Genomic DNA, 20,210 nt, shown 5'->3' with positions numbered 1-20,210 from the left:
GTGTCAACATTAGCCTCCTCCACAGCCTCCTGTAGCCTCCTCCACAGCCTCCTGAATAGCCTCCTCCACAGCCTCTCTTCAGGAGGCCAGGCCTGGGATCGAGGCTATGTCAACATTAGTTTATTATCATTTACATGTAATAGCAAAAATCCATAATCATTTAACAGCAAAAATCCATAATTATTTAATATCAAAAATCCATAATCGCAGCATGTACAGAGTGGATAAAAAGTTAAGGCTACATGTAGATTGTTGTCCTAGTCATCATTCTAGCTAGTGTCTTGTGGAGTGTCGACCTCCTCTGCGGAACGACTTGGTATGCTCGAATCTGAACTCCATTTCTTCGAGGATCTTGGGTGAGTATTTCACGACCAGTTTCACCGCTCCCTCAGTCGCCTTGAGCACATCAATGGCCGTCTCGTGAGTGGCCTCTTCCAGATTCTGTAGGAGGGAAAAAGAGTTGCACATAATACAAGTGAAAAATGCACATACATTCACACAGTATAATATAACACACAAATTCTTTGCCTTGAGCTACGCCACACTGTTAACATTTAAACAAATGCTTGCACTCACCACTCCATTGACTGAGAGAAGTTGGTCTCCACGTCTGATCCCACCATGTCTGAGGGGGAGGGGGCATATGTAATGGAGTCACAGCATTGAGGGTAACTTGACTCACCTGTCACTATAGCCACCTGGAATGACGCGTGAGATGTAAATGGGGCATTTCTGACCACTACCCCCCATTACATTGAATCCAAAACCCTCATCCGTCTGTGAATTCAAATAAACAGTCCTAACAAAATACACACAATTATTGGCTTTTATGTATGTGTGTATGTGTGTGTGTGTTATTACCTTCTCGAGTTCCACAATCCTTGGATGTCCCTGCCCTTCACTGGCAGCAAAGGCGGCAATGGTGGCCTTGGCTGTGGCAGTGGCCTTACCGCTCACACTTCCCTCCTCGTCTACTGTGTTGTACACATGCTCGTACACCTGTGAGGTGGTAGAATATGGATTACTAGCGAGCAAGTTTACCTTTAGAGTTGTGTTAATACTGGGGGAGTGATGCTCGTAAAAGGCCACATGATGTGTGAGTATTTCACTGTATACTGTGAGATACCTAAAGTAGGGTGTGGCGCTATACTTATCTCGCCCCAACATACGTACCTCTTTGACAGAGCAGAAGAAAGATGACTCAAGAACTTCTTTCAGTTGCGCCATCTGCTCTCTTGGAACAGTGATGTCATCCTCTGAGATTGGGCATAGTTGATGAATGTAAATCTTATTGAGACAACTTACTGTCACGTAGGAAATCCAACAGCTCCAGTATTCTTTTGATGTCTACACAAACAAAATATGATTTGAGACCTAGGTAGATTAGTTCAAGGATAGATTTAGCTTACCACCATCGATGGTGAGAGGTTTCTTGCCTCTTGAGGGACTAGCCACGGTTAGGGACGCCATTCTTTGCTTGATATTCTCTGTGTTGTTTGTCTAGTGGGTGTACTGGAATGTGATGAATGTGGGCGTGGGCTTTGCTCTGGTAAACGAGGGCGACTTTGATAGAGGCTTGCGCAACGTTGCGCGCATTGCATTGCATTGCATGGCAACAATTTCAAGAAGTTAAGTTTGCATTGAGATTTTAAAGCTACCCAGATAATGGACAATGTCAAGCAAGCCACAGGAGGAAAGACTGTTGATCAACATAGTATCAGATCTGGTTCTGACTGTGATGGGGATCAGAGACGAAATGTTGATCACCATAATATGTGGATGCCTCGAACACCAAACACAAAGCTGCAAGGAGGAATTAAAGTTGCAAAACAAATAACTCCTAGTCTTATTTTGCCAAAATATGCTCGAGCTAACTCTTCCCCCAAAACCCCACAGAGCAATCTCTTCCGAACTCCACCAACACCTAAAACCACACCGAAATATCGTCCCAAGGGCTACTGTAGAAGGAGCTTATCGCAATCATTCACCACTCCAGTATCTCCACTGCTCAAAAATCCTCCTCCAATAATGAGCTCCACTGTGTACACTCCAGTAAAGAACCCTCATTTACCGTGGGGTGAAAACATATACTGCTATCATTGTGGGGGCACTGTTAACCTCCTTCAATCAAGCAGGATTATGGAACATTTGAGCAAACTTACTATCAAAGATATCGGAAGAACCGTATTTGATCTGGAAAAGCTTTCTGATACTGGAATGGCAAGCAAGTGCATCTACTCTCTGGAAAATAGTGACAGTGATAATATTATGTTCTGTGACGGTAATAATTTTCTGGAGGACATCTCAAAACCAACCACAAGCAAATCATTGGAAGCTTGTCCCATAGCCAACAGAGACAAACAAGATACCACTACAACAAACAAAAGGAAGCCCAAAAAACCTACTGACAACTGGGAGGATACTCTGTACTCAATCACTACTGATAGTAATGATCCATGGCCACCTCTGTCATCATTGGATGTACTCGATGTCGAGGAGATGCTTAAACTACTGGACACCTCATTAGATGGTGCCACTGCAAATATCATGCAACCTGATGTTCCTTCTAACATATCAGTCAAATCCAATAAGGAAAATACCTCATTAGATGACGATGCCACTGCAAATGCTCCGCAACCTACTGCTCCTTCTCTATCAGTCGAATCCGATAAAAAAAAGATTCCATCACCAATCCCCAAGAGACAATTAAGACCACGAAAATAGCTCTAGAATGTTTACATCACTATTGCATCGCATCATGTAATTTCACATGTACAATAACATTTATGACAATAAAAAACAAATTAATTAAAAAAATTGTCAAGAAAAAGAAAATGGTATACATGTAGTGTTCCGTTATAGTTAGCTTTGACAATACTTCTTTGCTTGTCTGCTTGTTAGTAGCTTCAAAAATGGAATTGAGACGATCAAGGGTTTGGATAGCTGCTTCTTCACCTTTGATCCAACAGTATTTCTTTTTGTCTGTTTACCACAATTTTCAGCCTTCCTTTTTTGAACAGCTCGCTCGCCAGACTTACGGCTGTTCTTATAGATGTTGTCAAGTGGTTTGCTCAGTACTGCTGCCTCATCTTTTGTAAATGTAGAGTTTACAAGTGTATTTATACGATCAATGTAATCAGGCTCTCCCCAACAATTCCAATCACCATTGACTGGGTCAATGGAAAAAGAGTGATGGCTTCCAGACCTGCTCTTGTTTAAGAACATCAGTGGTTCTTCTGAGTCTTCATGATCGATGCCATTGAGCTGACTCAGAGAAATGTCTCCATCTTCTCCACAACTCTCATTTATAAAAGGGTAGATTTGTTCTTCATCCTCCTCTGTCACAACATCACTCTGTACTAATTCAATAGTACTGGGATAACGCGTAATAAATGCAGGGGGGCTGTTCAAGCAATACTCAATGCCTGTATTCAATTCGTCTCTTGAAATAGGTCTAATCACAACCCCTTTAGTATTAAAATTCGTACTGATACCTGGAGTAGATGGAACTACAGGGGGGACAGATGTACTTGGAGTTGTGCGACTGCTAGCTGTAGAAATATAGCTTGGCGGTGTTGATGACGTAATTTTTAAACAGTCATTTACAGCAGAGCACAAAGAAGTAACTGGCGTTCTGGCAGTCGAAATAATTTGCCTTGGAGGTGTTGTGAATGAATCAACGATGTTGCTAGAAATTTTTGGTTGTCTTGGATTCTGCTGGGGTGGCACATTTGAGAATCCTAATATCGTGACAAGCTTCTGAAGCTCTTGTTGCATATTAGGATTCATGAGCAGGTTGTAGTCGAAGGGAGAGAGGCTTAAATTGGTTGTTTGTCCGAGCATATGTAGAGATTCCAAATCCGATTGGTTTAGTTGGATTTCCACAGCATTGGACATATCGGGAATGTTGGGCTTCATTTGTAAAGGGGATAATAGAGGACCAGGTGAAAGTCCACTACTTGAACATGGAGGTGGCATTGGTTGAACTTGTAATCCTGTAAATAGAGAGGAAAATTACGCTTGCTTTGTGACTTTATTTTTATAAGTTATATACCTGCTCCGAGGGTAGAGGTAGATATACCATAGTTTTCTGCTTTTTGTCCAGTTGTTGCTAAGTATTTGAAAATCTCTTGATACACAACGCTATGTTTGTGAGGAACCACCTGCCAATGGAAACCCTTTTTGAAGTGAAACGTTCCTGGATGTGTCACTTTGTGGAAACATTGCCCCAGGGAGAGACAGTGACGCACAGAATTCTGAGACATCAGAAATGTGTATAATGTTTAATAATTGAGATCTAAGATTAGATCTACTCACTTTCCAGTTATCGGCTGCAGTTTTGAAGTAAGGAAATCTGCTTCTATAGGAATAAAAAATGACTAGTGCATGTTGAGCTAAATCACAACGTACAGGATGTACTTGTAGATTTCGTTTACTGGTAACTTTCCGCTTGGACTTGCTAACAGAGCCATTCCAATCATGCAATGATAAGAGCAACTTGGCTTTGGGCTCCTTGTCACAGGGAAATTCGACGCCATAATGGAGAATTGAACAAACGAGAGTTGCGTTTGAAAGTTGCTGCATCTCGCTGGAGGCTCTCCTCACTCTGGCGCATGCGCAGTCAGTAATGAGGATGACGGAGGTAAGAAAGAGAAACAGGTCTAAGTGACGTAGTATGAGCTCATAGATTATTTCCGGTCTCCCATGTGGCCTCTGCAATCTAGCCGGCCCACTCGCTCTAGTAGTACTAAAAACAAGCAAGAAGATAGGACCTGTATGAGCTGTGTTCTTATTGAAGGTTGCTGACCAGTCTTCAGGTACTTGGTGAACACCCAAATTAATCCGTTCTGGGCGTGCATATTGCTGAGAGAGTTCCCATGAAGCTCTTCCTCCTAGTCGCCTTTCTGCTCACACTGCAGCAGAGGGCATCTGCATCTACTTGTAAGTACAATGCTATGGCTATACACTGCAATACTCTACAACGTTACGTAGCTCATATAATATGCGTATATCCCGTTCATTCTCATAATTATATAATTATCTTGCATCAAAGTTTGATATGATTAATATTACTTGTAGCATTTTTTCTGTGTGATTCTGGTGAAGCACTACCATTTGAGTGGCTCTGTAATGGTGAACCCGACTGTGCCGATGAAACAGATGAGAGTCGCTGCAGTAAGTTATTCAGTTTACTTTGTTCTATTGTGACTTTCATTTAATAATTATTAGTGGTATTGGACATCTTGTTTTGCATCAATTAGCACTTGGCATGCAGTGCAAAGTTGTCCAGTTAGCCAGTTTAGGGTGAATACTCCAGCTGGAGCAGGAATATGGTATTTTCCACTATTATTGTGGCTAAAATTTCCTCTTCTCCAAAAGTTACTCTACTCTTGTCTCCTGTCTCCACATGCACCCTTCTTGTGGTTCCTATTTCTGTGAAACTATGCACAAAGAATTATTATGCTTTGATTGAGACTGTAGCCTTGCTATTGGGATTAGACACTAACTGACTTGCAGGCCACAAAGAAATAGAAGCATGTCTGTGTGTTGGGCATGTCTGTGTGTTGGAGTTGAGTATACCATGGTTTGTATTCTGTGTACCTTATTTCACTGTGTGTGTGTGTACTGCAGCTTGTAGCCGAAATCAGTTTGAGTGTCTAAACGGAGACTGTATAGAGGACAGGTGGTACTGCGACGGGAATGTTGACTGCTCTGATGGCTCGGATGAGAGGAGCTGTGTGGATACCTCTGCACGTCAGTTCAGTTTGACAATAATATATTGTTATTCTGTAAATACTTTAGTTCGTGTAAAATACAAAAATATACTAGGAATGTGTTTTTATTGGCGATAACTTAGTCTCTGAGAAGATGCAATCTATACCCTTACTATTGTAATTCCAACAAAATTTTTTTGTAAACTTTTTGCCAAAATATTAATTAATCGCTTTTAATGTAAGTCCTAGCCAAATGTTTTATTTCTTTGATAAGTTTCTGAGGAGAATGTGCCTCGATCGTTGCCATGGCACTTGTCTATCAATGTCTCACATCTTGTTTTGTGGCTATTGGACACCAGTGATTAGCAACACAAACTATTGACATGATGATATTTCGGATAGACATTCTTAGAGGTTATAATTATATATAAATTATGTGTTTTATTTCTATGTGTTTATACACGCCTTACCTTCCCTGCAGTTGTTCCCTGTACTTCGTGGCAGTTTCGCTGTGATAGTGGTTTTTGTGTGCGAGCAGCGTTTGTGTGTGATGGTGACAACGATTGCACTGACAACTCGGACGAGAATAACTGCAGTAAGTGTGTAGGGCCCTAGCTACCCTCACTCTCCTGTGTGTGTATGTCTCCTGTGTATGTCTCCAAAGCAATAGAACTGTACTGTATGTTGATGATTGCTTTATTATAGTGTCCTCGCCACTTGGTGCCCTCGTTGTCAATATTAAGTTCTAGAAACCTTGTATATGCTTAGTTAATGCTTGTGCTTAGTGATACATAGTAAGCCGATACTGTGAGAGCCAGAGCTGGCTTCAGGCTGTGGTTAGAAACCTGTCTGCTTCGTATCCTAACAATCTACACACCACCACCTGTAGCTGTTGGCTGCACTGAGAGTCAGTTTACATGTGAGACTGAGGGAGAGTGTATCCCTAGCAACTGGCAATGTGACTCTGAGCCTGACTGTTCGGACGGCTCGGACGAAATGGACTGTGTTTGTGAGTCAGTGTGTTTGTGAACTGTGCATTGGTTACTGTATACAGCACTGATAATCTGAGCATTCATTTTGCTGTATACAGCACTGATAATCTGAGCATTCGTTTACTGTATACGGTATACGAATGCTCATTCCACAAACACACTGAGTGATTGTGTGTATGGCTTCTTAATGACAGCTTGACAGGAAAAGCTCCATTGTGAAAGGTGCACGATTATGCTTATGATAAAGTAACCCCCATTGAGAGAATGGGCAAATAATTATATTTTGCAAGAGGTTGTATGTACATGTATGAGCTGCTTGTCACTTTTGCAGCTACTACTGAGTTCCCTTGTGGCTTTGGTTTCTTTAACTGCACGACAATCGGTTGCATCAATGTCAACCTGTTGTGTGACAATTCTGTCGACTGCCCGGCTGACTCTTCCGATGAGGACGACTGTCGTAAGTGGAGGGGGAGGGGTCAGTGGTCCTGATACTTAATTAATAGCCGTCTCCTTGTCGTGTTATAATGAACATGGTATTGATATCATCCTGTAGGTACTAATTTTAACATCTATGGCTCCCTGTTAGTAGGTAATACTAGCTGGACCACTAGTGCTGTGCATTAGTGCCAGGAGTACATAAAGTGTATCTTTCATGTATGTACTGCTGATAGTGCTAATTGTTTAGAGGCTAATTACCCAGTGACTACATTTTGAGGTTTAGTGGTTTTAGTTGTTTAGTCTGTGCTTTGGCTTCCTCTCAGCTCGCTCTGGTGAGATCATTAGGTCCCCTTGATAGTGTTCTGGGGTAAATAGTAGGAATTGCTCTACAGGAAGTGCGCTGTTGGTGGAGCTCCCTGACACTATACACCTGTACATAGCTGTGGTTGTTGATCCTAATTATGCTGCACTGTGTATGGTTGCCTCTAAATAAATTAACTAATCTCGCCCTCCATTCAATACTCCCCCACACACCCACACACACACACACACACACCCACGCACACACCCACACACACACACACACACACACACACACACAGCCAATGGTGGTACGGTATGTCGTGACTATGAGTTCCAATGTGCCGACTCGACTGCTGGCTGCATCACACGTGACTGGCTGTGTGACGGTGAGAACGACTGCGGAGACAACTCTGACGAAACCGGTTGTGGTGAGTTTTTTGTTTCCTGTATATTTCTAGGCAAAGCATACACGTGTACCTCTCTGTGTCGTGTCAGTATGACATGACATTGTAGCTATGTGTTTATTACTTTAAAAGCATATTCTTTGTCTAACCAGTTCTGAGGCTTTTGCTAATCTTAAACATCTATTTGACTATTGTAAGGTAATTATAGTGCCTGTCCTTATCTAGATTGAGGCTTAAAATTGGAATTTGCATGCAGGCATTTTACAGCAGTGTTGTGTGTGTGTCATGGTGAGTCAGACCCTTGTCCCTTCCCACAGAGGGTGTGTGCACATACTACCAGTTTGAGTGCACCACTGGCGGCTGTGCTAACGTGACGAGCAAGTGTGATGGGGTGATTGATTGTCTAGATGGATCCGATGAGTTTGTCTGTCGTAAGTCTATCCCCAAAATCACAATCCAGTGTTCGTACTTAGAAAGAATTTTGTGGCGTAATTTGTGCAAAGTGTCATATAATTATGTGTGCAAGTGCTGACATGATTTGCCAGAAGCCTGTCCATGCACTAATTATGCACATCTGTTTGCAAAGTTTATTTTAATTGGCCTATTGAATTAGAAGCCTTCGAGCGTGTTCTCTTGTGTTCGTTTGCGGTTCCTATGCGGTCTGTGGTCAGCATTATGGCTAGCATTGCAACCACTTCAGTTGCAGCTCGTATATCCCAGCAATATGGATACTTATACCTCAGACCTCACACCCACACACACACACAAATACCCTAACCCCATTCCAAACACACACATCACCCACACACACACCACACACCACCCTCCACACACCCACTCACACAAACACACACCCCACACACACACATACACACACACCACACACACAGCCTACCCCCCTCCAAGGCTTCAATGTCAAGACAGTCAGTACTCGTGTCGGGATGGTCAACAGTGTATCAGCGTGGAGCAAGTGTGCGATGGCGCTGAGCATTGCAACGATGGAACGGATGAGCTCTCCAGTTGGTGTTCCCAGACTAGTACGTTCGGTTCTTGTGGCTCTGATAATGCTAGCTGTGAGCATTTCTGTCACGATCAGCCGGGAGGTCATGTGATCTGTACGTGTCAATATGGATACCAGCTCGGCTCTGATGGGAGATCATGTTATGGTGAGTACTGTACTGCTAGCATATTAACTGTACATGGTCGCGTTTCTATGCAAGTCATGTGATGCTCATGTGACCTGATACAGACATTGATGAGTGCCAGTACCCGTTCCAGTGTAGCCATTACTGTACCAACATGGATGGTGGCTTCAACTGTTCATGTGCGGAGGGCTACGTCCCCCACCCCACCAGGGGATGTAAGGCCACCATTGGTGAGGGGATACAATTACCTTTACATAACGGTGGATCTTAGACTGTTGATAATTTGATCTAACCATCTTTTTTTTAATCTCGCCTAAGAGTTTATGAAAACATCTTTTGGTATGCCTTGTGCAAACCACCGTATGCTTTGATGCTTTGATTTGATATGCTTTTTACCAATTGATCACTATAAGTTATGTTGAAGCTATAATAACAATAATTATGGTATGATTTGGTACACTGTACAGGCAATGCCCAGCTGATCCTAGCTAACCACGAGGACATACGATCACTCCATCTCCACGGAGACGGCTCTTCGATCCTCATCAAAAACTTGCACAATTGCATTGCCCTTGACTACCACTATCGCTATGGCTACCTGTATTGGACGGACATATCTCTGGACGTGATTAAAAGGTCCACACTGGAGGGAAAGCACATCACCACCATCATTCATCAGGACCTGGACAGCCCAGGTGTGCTTGCAGGGGGAGTGTAGCCGTGGAGATTGTATGCAGATCCATTGTAGAATAATAATAATTAAGCTGATTCAGTAATGTAGTGGAGCTACAATACAGGCATGTAAAAGATATTGTTGCCGCTTATGTCGTATTCTAGCTGTGCTCACTTGCTTGTCTGTACTGTGTAGCCGTGGAGAGTGTATGCAGATCCACTGTGGAATACGCTGTAGTGTTGCACATAACTACATGCATGTATGAATTGAATGTATGTTGTGCCGTGTGCTCACTTGCTTGTCACATGACGTGCAGGTGGTCTGGCAGTGGACTGGGTGAATGACAAGCTCTACTGGACTGACTCTGGCACGCAACGCATTGAGACAGCTCACATTGATGGTAGCAACCGAACTGTCCTCTTCTCCACAGAACTCAGTGAACCTAGGGCCATCGTGGTGGACCCTGAAGTGGGGTAAGGGGGGAGGGGTCTTAATAGTTCGTCTCTGGTTTGTGTTCTCATCTCTACATATTATACTTATGGAGTGTGTACCGTATTATATTTTGCTGGTGAAAAACCTTTGCAAATGAGCCGAATCAGCAGAAATTTGACCTTTTGCTATTTAACTATTGCATTATGGCCACGAGTACAACTCTCTGAAGTACGTGGTACAGAAGGCATGAAGCCAATATTTTATGTGGCTTGGTGTTTTAATCTGTCGTGCTTTTTAATTTCACATCATTTTTCCTCTCAGTTTGCTGTTTTGGACAGACTGGGGGGTGCAGCCTAAGATAGAGCGTTCATCAATGGATGGCCACAACCGGACAGTCCTCCATTCTATCCACATTATCTGGCCCAACGGTCTCACAGTTGATTACGTCACTAAGTCCTTGTACTGGGCCGACGCTAAACTACGAATCATCGAGAGCTCTTTCTACGATGGGTCGAATCGACGCCCAGTTCTGTTGGAAAGTGTGAGACACTCGTTTGCAATCACTCTCTTTGAGAACAAGTTGTACTGGAGTGAGTGGGAAACCCGCTCTATCTTCTCAACAGACAAGGGGGTGGGCCGTCATGTTCAGCAGCTCAACGACAATGTGACAGAAATTGAGACCAACCTCTTTCGACCGATGGATCTTCGCATTGTTCACCCCCTCAGGCAACAAAGGACGCCCAATCCCTGTGCCCAGGATAATGGAGGGTGTCAGTTTCTGTGTCTGCTGAGTGCCTTTGCCCCTGAGGGCTACTCGTGTGCATGTCCTACTGGGATTCAACTGGACAGTGATGGGAAAAATTGCAAACGTGAGCTGTTTGTGTGTGTAATGATCCTTTACCAGTGCATTAAATTTGTTGCCAAGCACAAAATACACTTTTTTACCAAAATAATAGGCTTTTCTTTGTTTTTATTGCCTGCAGCTTTGAATTCATTCATCTTGTTTGCTCATCGCACTGATATCCGTCGGTTTTCCTTGGATACGGATGTGCCGGCGGATGTAATTCTGCCCTTGGTCAACATGTCGAGTTCCATGGCTCTGGACTGGGACGACCGAACGGACCAGCTGTTCTGGACTGACATATTTCTAGACACCATTAGTGTGTCAAGGCTTGATGTAAGTGCGTGCGTGGTTACTATGATAGAGATACAGTTAAATACATGCAAATTACTTGTAATTATGCCTCGGTGCGCATGCGCAAGCGAGGTTTATACGGTATAGTGTGTTTGTGTGTGTGTGTGTGTAGTCAGGCCGCTAAAGCTGCTCAAGGATCAATAAAGTGGCAAGTAAGAGTTTCTATAGGCGTCTAGTCATGTTCTCTTGGGTTTTAATTCGTGGATTTGCAAAATAAAGCTTCGTTCTCGAGTTATGCCTAGTATTGCTTACTTGGAATGCCATTGCAGCCTTTTCAGAAGAGTGCGTAGCCAAACTTGTTCACCGAGTGTTGCTACTCTACTTAGTAGTTAGCTCTGCACTAGAACGCTAGCTATTGGTAGCTGCAAGAGTGAGAAGAGAGCTGCAAGATGCAGCCATTAATTTTAGACTTGAACTTTTGGCATCGATCGTTTTTAACAACAATCATGGTCGATCATTACCCACTCTTTGCATGCAGCAAAATTATAATTAATGCAAAATGTTCATCATGATAATTTATAATGTGCGTATAAAAGCTATTAGTAGCTTTATGTTATGTAGCTTTGGCATCTCCACCGAGGCATCAGCACCTGCGGTGCTTTCATTTAGACAGTAAAGATGACTTTATTATTGACGAATCATGTCCCTCCTCCCTTCCTCTACAGGGTACTAACCAGCGTGTTCTCCTCGTAAACAACATTGCGACACCAGCTGGTCTGGCGGTGGACTGGCTCACTAACAAGCTCTACTGGACTGACGACTCTGACAGATCCAGGATTGAGGTGGCAGAGTTTGACGGGTCAAACAGGGCAATCGTTGTCCATGGCAACCTGGGCAAGCCGAGGGACATCATTGTGCACCCAACAGCTGGGTGGGTAGGGTGCTATAATTTATTTTTATTTAATATCTCTACAATTGTAGTTGCAATTTTTGCTTTCTATATGCTCATTCTCCCCTTCTTTGCTACCTCTAGACTGATGTTCTGGACGGACTGGGGATCGTACCCACGTATTGAGAGGGCCCACCTCGACGGCAGTGGGAGGGTAGCCATCGTCAGCAACAACCTCGACTACCCCAACGGACTGGCCATTGACTACGAGTTGGAGAGACTCTACTGGTGTGATGGATCTGGCTACATTGAGTACTCCAACTTTGATGGAAGGTGGGTGTGCCTGTGGGCGGAGTGTGTAGTTAAATTATTTCTCGTTGAGTTAAAAATTCCAAGTAGCATATATAATATAACAACATAGCTTTTGTACAGTTGTTCAGCACACAACAGTAATTACATTGTTGTTGAAGCAACCCTAATAAATTGTGTAATACACATTTTGATTGCACCTCTCCCCCCCCTCTCAGCAATCGAGTGTCCATCATCAACTCCACCTACAACCATCCCTTTGGTCTGGCGTTGCACGGGCCCTGGCTCTACTGGACGGATTGGGCAACCGGCTCTATTCACCGTGCCAACAAGCTGACAGGGGGTCAGAGACTAGAGCTCATTGTCAACCTCAACCAACCAATGGACATTCACGTCTTCCACAGGAACAGGACCAGACTAGGTTTGAATTTATATACGTGTATTTTATTTTTGCCCATGAAAACACACACACAAAAAAAGCATTGTGTAAAGTTTCAGATACTGTAGGCCTATGCATTGGCAAATAAAATTTTATGGTTGCAATCTCATAATAATTTGGCTTTACAAACTTATCTAAACACAGCATATATAATTATGCTGTTATAAAACTACATCAGTTTGTGATTGGACATCTATTGACTCCCTTCAGATACCCATCCGTGTGCAACTGACAATGGTGGGTGCAGTCACCTGTGTCTCAGTAGGCCCACTGAGGGGGGTGGAGTGGAGGCCTCCTGCACTTGTCCCACGGGATACTCACTCATAGAAGGGGACACTCACACCTGCAAGCCTTGTGAGTTGTGTTGGTCTTCTAGCTTCCATTCTTTAGACTATTGGCACAGTGGCTCCTTCTATTTGTTTATCGTATTTAAGAATCCTCTGTCTTCACACGTACACACACACACACACACACACACACACACACACACACACACACACACACACCACACACACACACACACCCACACACACACACACACACACACATGCTGTGCAGATATTGATAACTACCTCCTCTTTGCCACGGGCAACCAGCTGAGACAGATCTCCCTGGAAACAGCCTACCTAGCCAACGTGGTCCTCCCTGTACAAAACATTAGAGCCGTAACCACGGCAGTGGTCGATATACAAACCGATTACTATTACTGGGGTGATCCTGTAGAGTCTAAGATATTCAGAGTGTCAATGAAGGGCGGTGAACCAGAAGACTTCATAACCCAGGACATCTTGAAGCCCGAGTCACTGGCTGTGGATTGGATTGGACGGAACTTGTACTGGGCTGACTCGCAGCTGGGCAGGATTGAGGTGGTCCAGCTGGAGAGACGCATTCGGCACATTTTGATCAACAAGTTGAAGCATGTGACATCGATAGCCATCGACCTCAAGTCGCAGTAAGTACTACTACCGGTACAGTCATTCATAATAGTAGCTGTCTTTTTTATAGCCTTAGGCCCTACCTCTACAGTACGTGTGTGCATGTGTGTTATTACAAGAACAGTTAGGCTTCTACTAATTATAAGTCGATCGAACTATATTATCAGACCACCCCCTCCGATCCCCCGTTCCCCACAGTCTAATGTTCTGGGTGGTTGCTGGTGATCCCACGAAGGAGGTGCCTCCTCAGATAGAGAGAGCTACGATGGACGGGAGCAATCGACGCTCTGTAGTCACCACGGGGTTAGAGCAACCTCGCAGCATCACCGTTGACAACTACTCGGGTGTGGGGGCGAGGATTTACTGGACAGACTCGAGCAAGGGTACAATTGAGAGCTCGCACTACGACGGAACTGGACGGACTGTGATTGTCGGTGTGTGTGTGTGTGTGTGTGTGTGTGTGTGTGTGTGTGTGTGTGTGTGTGTGTGTGTGTGTGTGTGTGTGTGTGTGTGTGTGTGTGTGTGTGTGTGTGTGTGTGTGTGTGTGTGTGTGTGTGTGTGTGTGTGCGCGTGTGCGGGTGTCGGTGGGTGATGTGCATGCGTGTGTGCGGGTGTCGGTGGGTGATGTACATGCGTGTGTGCTTGACCTTGTACAGTGTGTTTTCCTTGAGGTTTGTACATGCATGTAGTTATCTTATAAACTTTTGTTTCAATCGAGCACATCCCCTCCCCCCTGCAGAGTACCCTCTGGAGAGCTCAGCCTCACCATTTGGTATTGCCCTGTCAGGTGACCATATATATTGGACGGACTTCACCGCAAATTCAGTGAACCGTGCACTCAAGGTTGACGGAAGTGAGCAGCTGGTGTTACTGGACAGGGTGGAATCTCTTTCTGGGATCACTCTTGTCAGCAAGGTGGATCTGGACAGGAAAGGTGAGGCCAGCTGTACGTAGCAGTCTATAATTAGAGTTGGCTCTGTAACTAGAGTTCTAATAGTCCAAATACAAATTTTCTGAAAGCTTAGAAGGAGCCCGTTCAGATGGTATGCTCAAATCCCAATTTTGTAACGGGTCATAATTTTCTATTTTCGGGGAAAATTGAACCAACGGAACTAAAGTTATGGCCATTTAATTTGGCTATTATATATCATATCTGTCTACATGTACAATCATGTATGTATGCCTATTAAGATTGTGTCGTATTCTTTTTATTCTGCAGCGTCCTTTGACCATGGCTGTGACAGTGAATGGCAGAGTTGCTCTGACATATGTCTCACCAACGTCGCCATCTCTGTCTTCACCTGTGTCTGCCCCACTGGAATCAACCTCTTAGACGATGAAGCAACCTGCAAGACTTGTGAGTACAATAGAATGGGTTTATTTCTAATCATATACATGACCGTCTGTTCTAAACGTTGTATTCTATACCTGCAAACCTTCTGAAATACATTATAGTAGTGTAAGTTGTTCATGTGCAAGAAAGTGTATTCATTTTTATGCCTTGCGCAAGCGACGTATACGACGGTAGTGTGTGTGTGTGTGTGTGTGTGTGTGTGTGTAGACTGCTATAGCTGCTCAGATCAATAAAGTGCAAGTAAGAGTTTCTATATGCTTCTAGTCGTGTTTTCTTGGAAACTCTAAACTTTCAGCATCCTTTTTAGCAACACATCATTTACCACTCTTTTGATAATTGTACTGTACATGCATGTGTGTATTTAATGATAGTACACTGTAGCTTCATTGCCATAAAGCTTTGGCGCAGGCAAAGGCGAGGTATCAGCACTCGCGGTGCTTTCGTTTATATGGTAGCTGGTATCATCCTGTGGTGATTATAATCCCTCTCCCTCCTCCCACACACACAGCTCCCGATGAGTACATTCTAATATCTGGTCGCCACTCAATCCGCCGTGTATCCCTTGACAACGACGGGGACTTCAACGATGTGACGCTGGTGGATGGACTGAGGAATGTGCTCTCATTGGACTACCTCCTGACATCACCTACTGATGGTATTATGCTCTACTCGGACATTTCCCTGCACACCATCTACACTGCCAACCTCAACGGAACTGGTAAGCCCCACCCAGCTGTGTGTGGCATACCCACTAAAAATAAACATTCAATTAATTATTAAGCTGATTTTTTCTTTAATTCAAATGATTCCGCTTGTAATATGTAAGTGTGCAAAAGACCGTATCACTGCGTGCAGCTGTTACTGTGCCCCTCCCCTCTTCTCTGTAGATGTACGGCCCCTTTTTCGTTCAAATGATTCCTTCTACTTGTAATATGTACGTGTGCAAAAGACTCGTTGTTACTGTGCCCCTCCCTCTTTCCCTGTAGATGTACGGCCCCTCATAACAAGTGTGAATATGTCAGAGGGTGTGGCAATCGATTGGATCAACCGTAACGTGTACTGGACCGACACTGGGAGCAAAACGGTGGAGGTGGCTAGTCTAGACGGCCGCTACAAGAAGGTGCTGTACACGGATGATGTTGACAAGCCTCGGGCCATCGCTCTACACCCGGCAAAGGGGTGAGGAGTGGACACTATCATTGTATAGTATGTTACACCAGGAGTTCATTATGTACTCTTGGTTACACTGTATGGAACAGGAGGATGTATGGCGTATATATAGATGGTGTGTATAGAGAGCTAGTGGAGTACAATTGCAATGCTCACAAAAACTGGCTGTTTCTAGGATGTACAATACATGTGATGTACAACATTGAGTGGCTGTAACTTAAATCGTAAAAAACAAATGTGAATTTGATTTCGTTATCGAAAACTGTCTTCTTGTTTTGTGCAGGCTCATGTTTTGGACCGACTGGGGGGAGACTCCTAAGATTGAGAAAGGTGTAATGGACGGCAGTCATCGGCAAATCCTCATCTCCTCTGACATACAATGGCCGAACGGTCTAGCCGTCGACCGAGAGAACGATAGACTCTACTGGGTGGATGCGCAGTCCGCTACACTCGAGTCATGTGACTTCAATGGCAAATCACGCGAGACTATCATTCAAAGTAGCAACCCATTGATTTCCTTCCCATTCGGACTTGCGTTCTTCAGAGGGTTTGTGTTTTGGAGCGACTGGGACCTCCAGGGTCTGTTCCGAATGAGAGTGGGTGATGAGCACAGTAACCTGCTGATTCAGCACTTCCCCCTCACAACTGTCATGCAGCCAGTCGTCGTCAGTACACAACAGCCAAGAAACGGAGGTGTGTGTGTTGTGTGTGTGTGTGGGGGGGGGGGGGTAAATGCTTGTACATGTACAGTGTAGTATGAGTGTATACATAAGTTACTGACTGTGTTATCTTTTTATTTTGACAGAACTTGGTTTGTCTGGGCCGTGTGCAGTGGAAAATGGCGGCTGTTCTTATCTTTGTCTTCCTCATCATCGAACACTAAGGACATGTGCTTGTCCAGACGATGTCACCCCTTGCACGGAGTTCAGTAAGTTCATCTTCCAACTACCTCCCACTCTCTCCCTACTATCCCCCATGCACTATTTCCCGGCCACTCCTCTTCCTATCACGTACTCGTTGTTATGTAGCCATGTTGTATATAGATAAGTTTTTAACTTTGTGCTCTCCCCTTCAGCTGGGCTTCCCTCTGTTACGCCAGGGTCCCCTATCACGCCTACCACACCACCCATCACTACCACAACTGAGACCACACACACTTCTAGTGACAAGACCGACCCCCCTCCCGCTAGATCTGATCCACTAAATATCGGACAGAACTTTGGGTACACTCTGCCCCTACCCAATACTCCAAGGTAATTATGAGCAATTATCGTGATGTCTCTGTACCTTTGAGAGCAGCCATTTTGAGAGCTAGAGGTTGAAAGTATATACAATTGTTGTCAAAAGAATGTTCTTAATAGTATAGAGAGGTTCTTTGTCCTCTGGTGAATTATGATACATGTACATGTAGGATGTCGTTCCCCCAAGTATTGTTCACCCCCCCCCCCCCCACACACACACACACACACACACAGTCCTGTTCCTGCTAGCAATCTCACACTCAGCGAGTTGTTCATGATCTTATTCGGATTTTTCATATTATTCTTGGTGGTTGTGGCTTTTATCGTCGTCTGCATTGTCATCAGGTGGTGAGTCTGCGTGTCACGGGATGTGTGTGTGTGTGTGTGTGTGCATGTGGGTGTGGGTGGGTGAGTGTGTGCGTGTGTGTGTGTGTTACTCAGAGGAGCGTACTGCATTGTATAAGTATTGGACTCGCTGGTTACTGTACTAAGTACTAATAATTGTATCTGTAGCCTTAAACGCAAGAACAAGGCTCCTCCCAGAACTTGCCCCAGATTGGAAGCAACTAACCCCAACTATTGCCTGTCAAAGGTATGCAGTACAGGTGGTGTATGCATGTCTTTGTTTCCAATTTTGTACCACTGCACTCTTAGTTTTTATGTCAAGCAATTAACATTAATGTATGTTCTCTTCCGTGTACAGGTTGGTGGACCTGTTTCTCTCTTAAAACTTGATGGAGAAACCAACATCATCGATACTGCTAAGTCCAAGAAGATTATCGGCAACCTCCTGCCTAAGAGACATAACAATGACCCCCACAGACGACCACCCACACCCACAAATGCAAACCTCTTTGTCGACCAACCTGCTGCTGTTTTCATCATTCCCGAGCCTCAACGCAAGAAGTGTCCTACTAAAACCCCCACCTCAAATTCTCTACCACGTCTAGAGGTATATTCCGATGAGTCTCCCTCTCCCCCCATGCCCCCCAAGCACCCTCGCAGAAAACCACCCCCCAGCTTGGCTCCTTCCACTAAGCAACAGACAACCGCTAGGGCCAGTAAAGAGAGAATTAAGACTGTCCGCTTTGATGCCAGCATCCCCCCCGAAGTGGAGCCCCCACCTCTGCCCAGAAAAGGTCTCCCGGCTGACTCGAAGACGGGCCCATCATACCTCCCTAAGGTCATCAACACCTTTGTCCCCCTCGAAGTTAGAGGCTCCGATTCAAGCAATATGACCGAGTCTACTGATGTCCCTTCCGAGATTGAGAACAAACTACCCCTCAGTGACTCCTCCCCTTCCCCTCCCCCCTCAAGCTCTGAAACAGCGTCAGTTGAATCAGTGTCAAACTGCTAAGAACTTTCACTCAATAACTCTCATTCTCAGTTAACATTTTCTTATTTTTACAATGTTGCGTATACCCGTGTCCTATAGTTATATAGCAGTGGTGTCCTCATGCGTATAATTATAATTATAGAGTTACATGTTTAAAGTTATAGTTTTGTGTGTCACAATGTTTTCCCCGTGTATACATACCTGTATCGTATTATTATTATCGTAAAGTTGAGCATTGTAGTAACTGAAAGATGGTTAGCATGAGCATGATGAATTACATTGCACTGTAGTCTTGACTATAATGATGGCTAGCTTAGCTATATATATAATTATATATATATAGGATGGATGGACTGCATTTCTATAATTATACATAAATTTATAAGATATATATCGTCATGATAATTTGTTATGCTTTGGTTGGAAAGATGAATTTCTGATTCACCATCTAATATACTACAATACAAGGACACAGCTACAAAAACAAGACCTATCATAATAATTGTTTCTCCTTGCTTGTCAGTGGCACATATCGTACGCCCATTAATCTCTTGACTTTGATACTTCCGTCATGCAGCTTGTCGTGCTGCTCCAAGTACTGATGACTGTCCTGAGGTCCAACGGGAACAATCAAACGCCCTCCAGGCTTCAGCTGCTTGTGTAATGCCTCAGGCACAACAGGAGCTGCTGCTCCAACATGTATAGCATCGTAGGGGGCCTTCTCCGCGTACCCCTCTCGGCCATCACCAGTTACAAGTTTTATCCGTTCCGAGTCGAGCAAATCGGCGTTCCCTTTCTTAATGTTTTTCTCTGACAGTTCTGTTAGCTGTGGTATGTGTTCGATGCCGACTGCACAGCCAGTTTCTCCGACCATCCGAGCCATACAGGCCGTGAGGTAGCCACTCCCACATCCGACGTCTAGGCAACTGGCACCCTCGTAGAGTTGTTCGGACAGTAGTTCCAGAGCTGCAGCATGCATGTGGGGGGCACTGATGGTGACACTGTAGCCAATAGACTGCGGAGAGTCTGTGTACGGGTTGTAGGGGGAGTAGTATTTACGGTCCACTGCATTCATGGCTGCTTGGACACGGGATGTCTTGACAATGCCATTCCTCATCAGTTGGTCAATTAAGTCGTCGTTGCTCTCTCCAGAACTTCGCCAAGCCATTGTGAAGATCCTTGAGCCTCTTTGTGACAAGCTTGACAACACACAGAGTGAAGAGAGGACTCGCACAACACTCAACATGCACAAATCCAGAAGTATAATTATATTGACCTTTGACCTTCAGCCTTCGTTCCAG

At 44.4% G+C, this 20,210-nt stretch overlaps 5 protein-coding genes across 6 annotated transcripts; 2 read left to right on the top strand and 3 right to left on the bottom strand.

Annotated features, from left to right (window-relative positions):
- Window positions 1-137: 137 nt before the first annotated feature.
- On the bottom strand, window positions 138-1,537 carry LOC135346067 (protein lin-7 homolog C-like). 2 transcript variants are annotated; one of them, XM_064543552.1, is made up of 7 exons: window positions 1,410-1,537; window positions 1,306-1,347; window positions 1,174-1,256; window positions 862-999; window positions 683-777; window positions 577-625; window positions 138-441 (listed from the first exon to the last, which is right to left on the bottom strand). In XM_064543552.1, exons 1-7 carry the CDS (start codon window positions 1,468-1,470, stop codon window positions 274-276), a joined length of 636 nt encoding a protein of 211 aa, XP_064399622.1. In that variant the 5' UTR covers window positions 1,471-1,537; the 3' UTR covers window positions 138-273. The 2 variants fall into 2 exon arrangements, with proteins under 2 accessions (XP_064399622.1, XP_064399621.1); XM_064543551.1 differs by having other exon boundaries at window positions 683-999.
- Window positions 1,538-1,665: 128 nt separating this feature from the next.
- Window positions 1,666-2,724, top strand: LOC135346978 (uncharacterized). Its single transcript, XM_064544757.1, has one exon. The coding sequence runs from the start codon at window positions 1,666-1,668 to the stop codon at window positions 2,722-2,724; it is 1,059 nt and encodes a 352-aa protein (XP_064400827.1).
- Window positions 2,725-2,862: 138 nt separating this feature from the next.
- On the bottom strand, window positions 2,863-4,559 carry LOC135346977 (uncharacterized). The gene is made up of 4 exons (XM_064544756.1): window positions 4,411-4,559; window positions 4,318-4,360; window positions 4,055-4,256; window positions 2,863-3,995 (listed from the first exon to the last, which is right to left on the bottom strand). Exons 1-4 carry the CDS (start codon window positions 4,536-4,538, stop codon window positions 2,863-2,865), a joined length of 1,506 nt encoding a protein of 501 aa, XP_064400826.1. The 5' UTR covers window positions 4,539-4,559.
- Window positions 4,560-4,707: 148 nt separating this feature from the next.
- On the top strand, window positions 4,708-19,141 carry LOC135346044 (low-density lipoprotein receptor-related protein 4-like). Its single transcript, XM_064543518.1, has 30 exons — window positions 4,708-4,941; window positions 5,080-5,175; window positions 5,632-5,754; window positions 6,196-6,309; window positions 6,604-6,723; window positions 7,038-7,163; window positions 7,747-7,875; window positions 8,169-8,282; window positions 8,742-9,017; window positions 9,101-9,226; window positions 9,464-9,691; window positions 9,986-10,142; window positions 10,423-10,970; window positions 11,085-11,278; window positions 11,962-12,167; window positions 12,270-12,458; window positions 12,653-12,855; window positions 13,084-13,227; window positions 13,432-13,825; window positions 14,007-14,242; window positions 14,548-14,742; window positions 15,028-15,165; window positions 15,671-15,880; window positions 16,149-16,341; window positions 16,616-17,025; window positions 17,138-17,260; window positions 17,408-17,585; window positions 17,808-17,921; window positions 18,087-18,165; window positions 18,277-19,141. Exons 1-30 carry the CDS (start codon window positions 4,878-4,880, stop codon window positions 18,928-18,930), a joined length of 6,081 nt encoding a protein of 2,026 aa, XP_064399588.1. The 5' UTR covers window positions 4,708-4,877; the 3' UTR covers window positions 18,931-19,141.
- Window positions 19,142-19,302: 161 nt separating this feature from the next.
- LOC135346065 (protein-L-isoaspartate(D-aspartate) O-methyltransferase-like) lies at window positions 19,303-20,193 on the bottom strand. The gene has a single exon (XM_064543547.1). The coding sequence runs from the start codon at window positions 20,153-20,155 to the stop codon at window positions 19,403-19,405; it is 753 nt and encodes a 250-aa protein (XP_064399617.1). The 5' UTR covers window positions 20,156-20,193; the 3' UTR covers window positions 19,303-19,402.
- Window positions 20,194-20,210: the final 17 nt, after the last annotated feature.

Source organism: Halichondria panicea, chromosome 13 (assembly GCF_963675165.1).
Source record: "Halichondria panicea chromosome 13, odHalPani1.1, whole genome shotgun sequence".
Lineage (NCBI taxonomy): Eukaryota > Metazoa > Porifera > Demospongiae > Suberitida > Halichondriidae > Halichondria > Halichondria panicea.
Note: the sequence above shows the minus strand (reverse complement) of the source record. Positions and strands in the feature narration are given on the sequence as shown.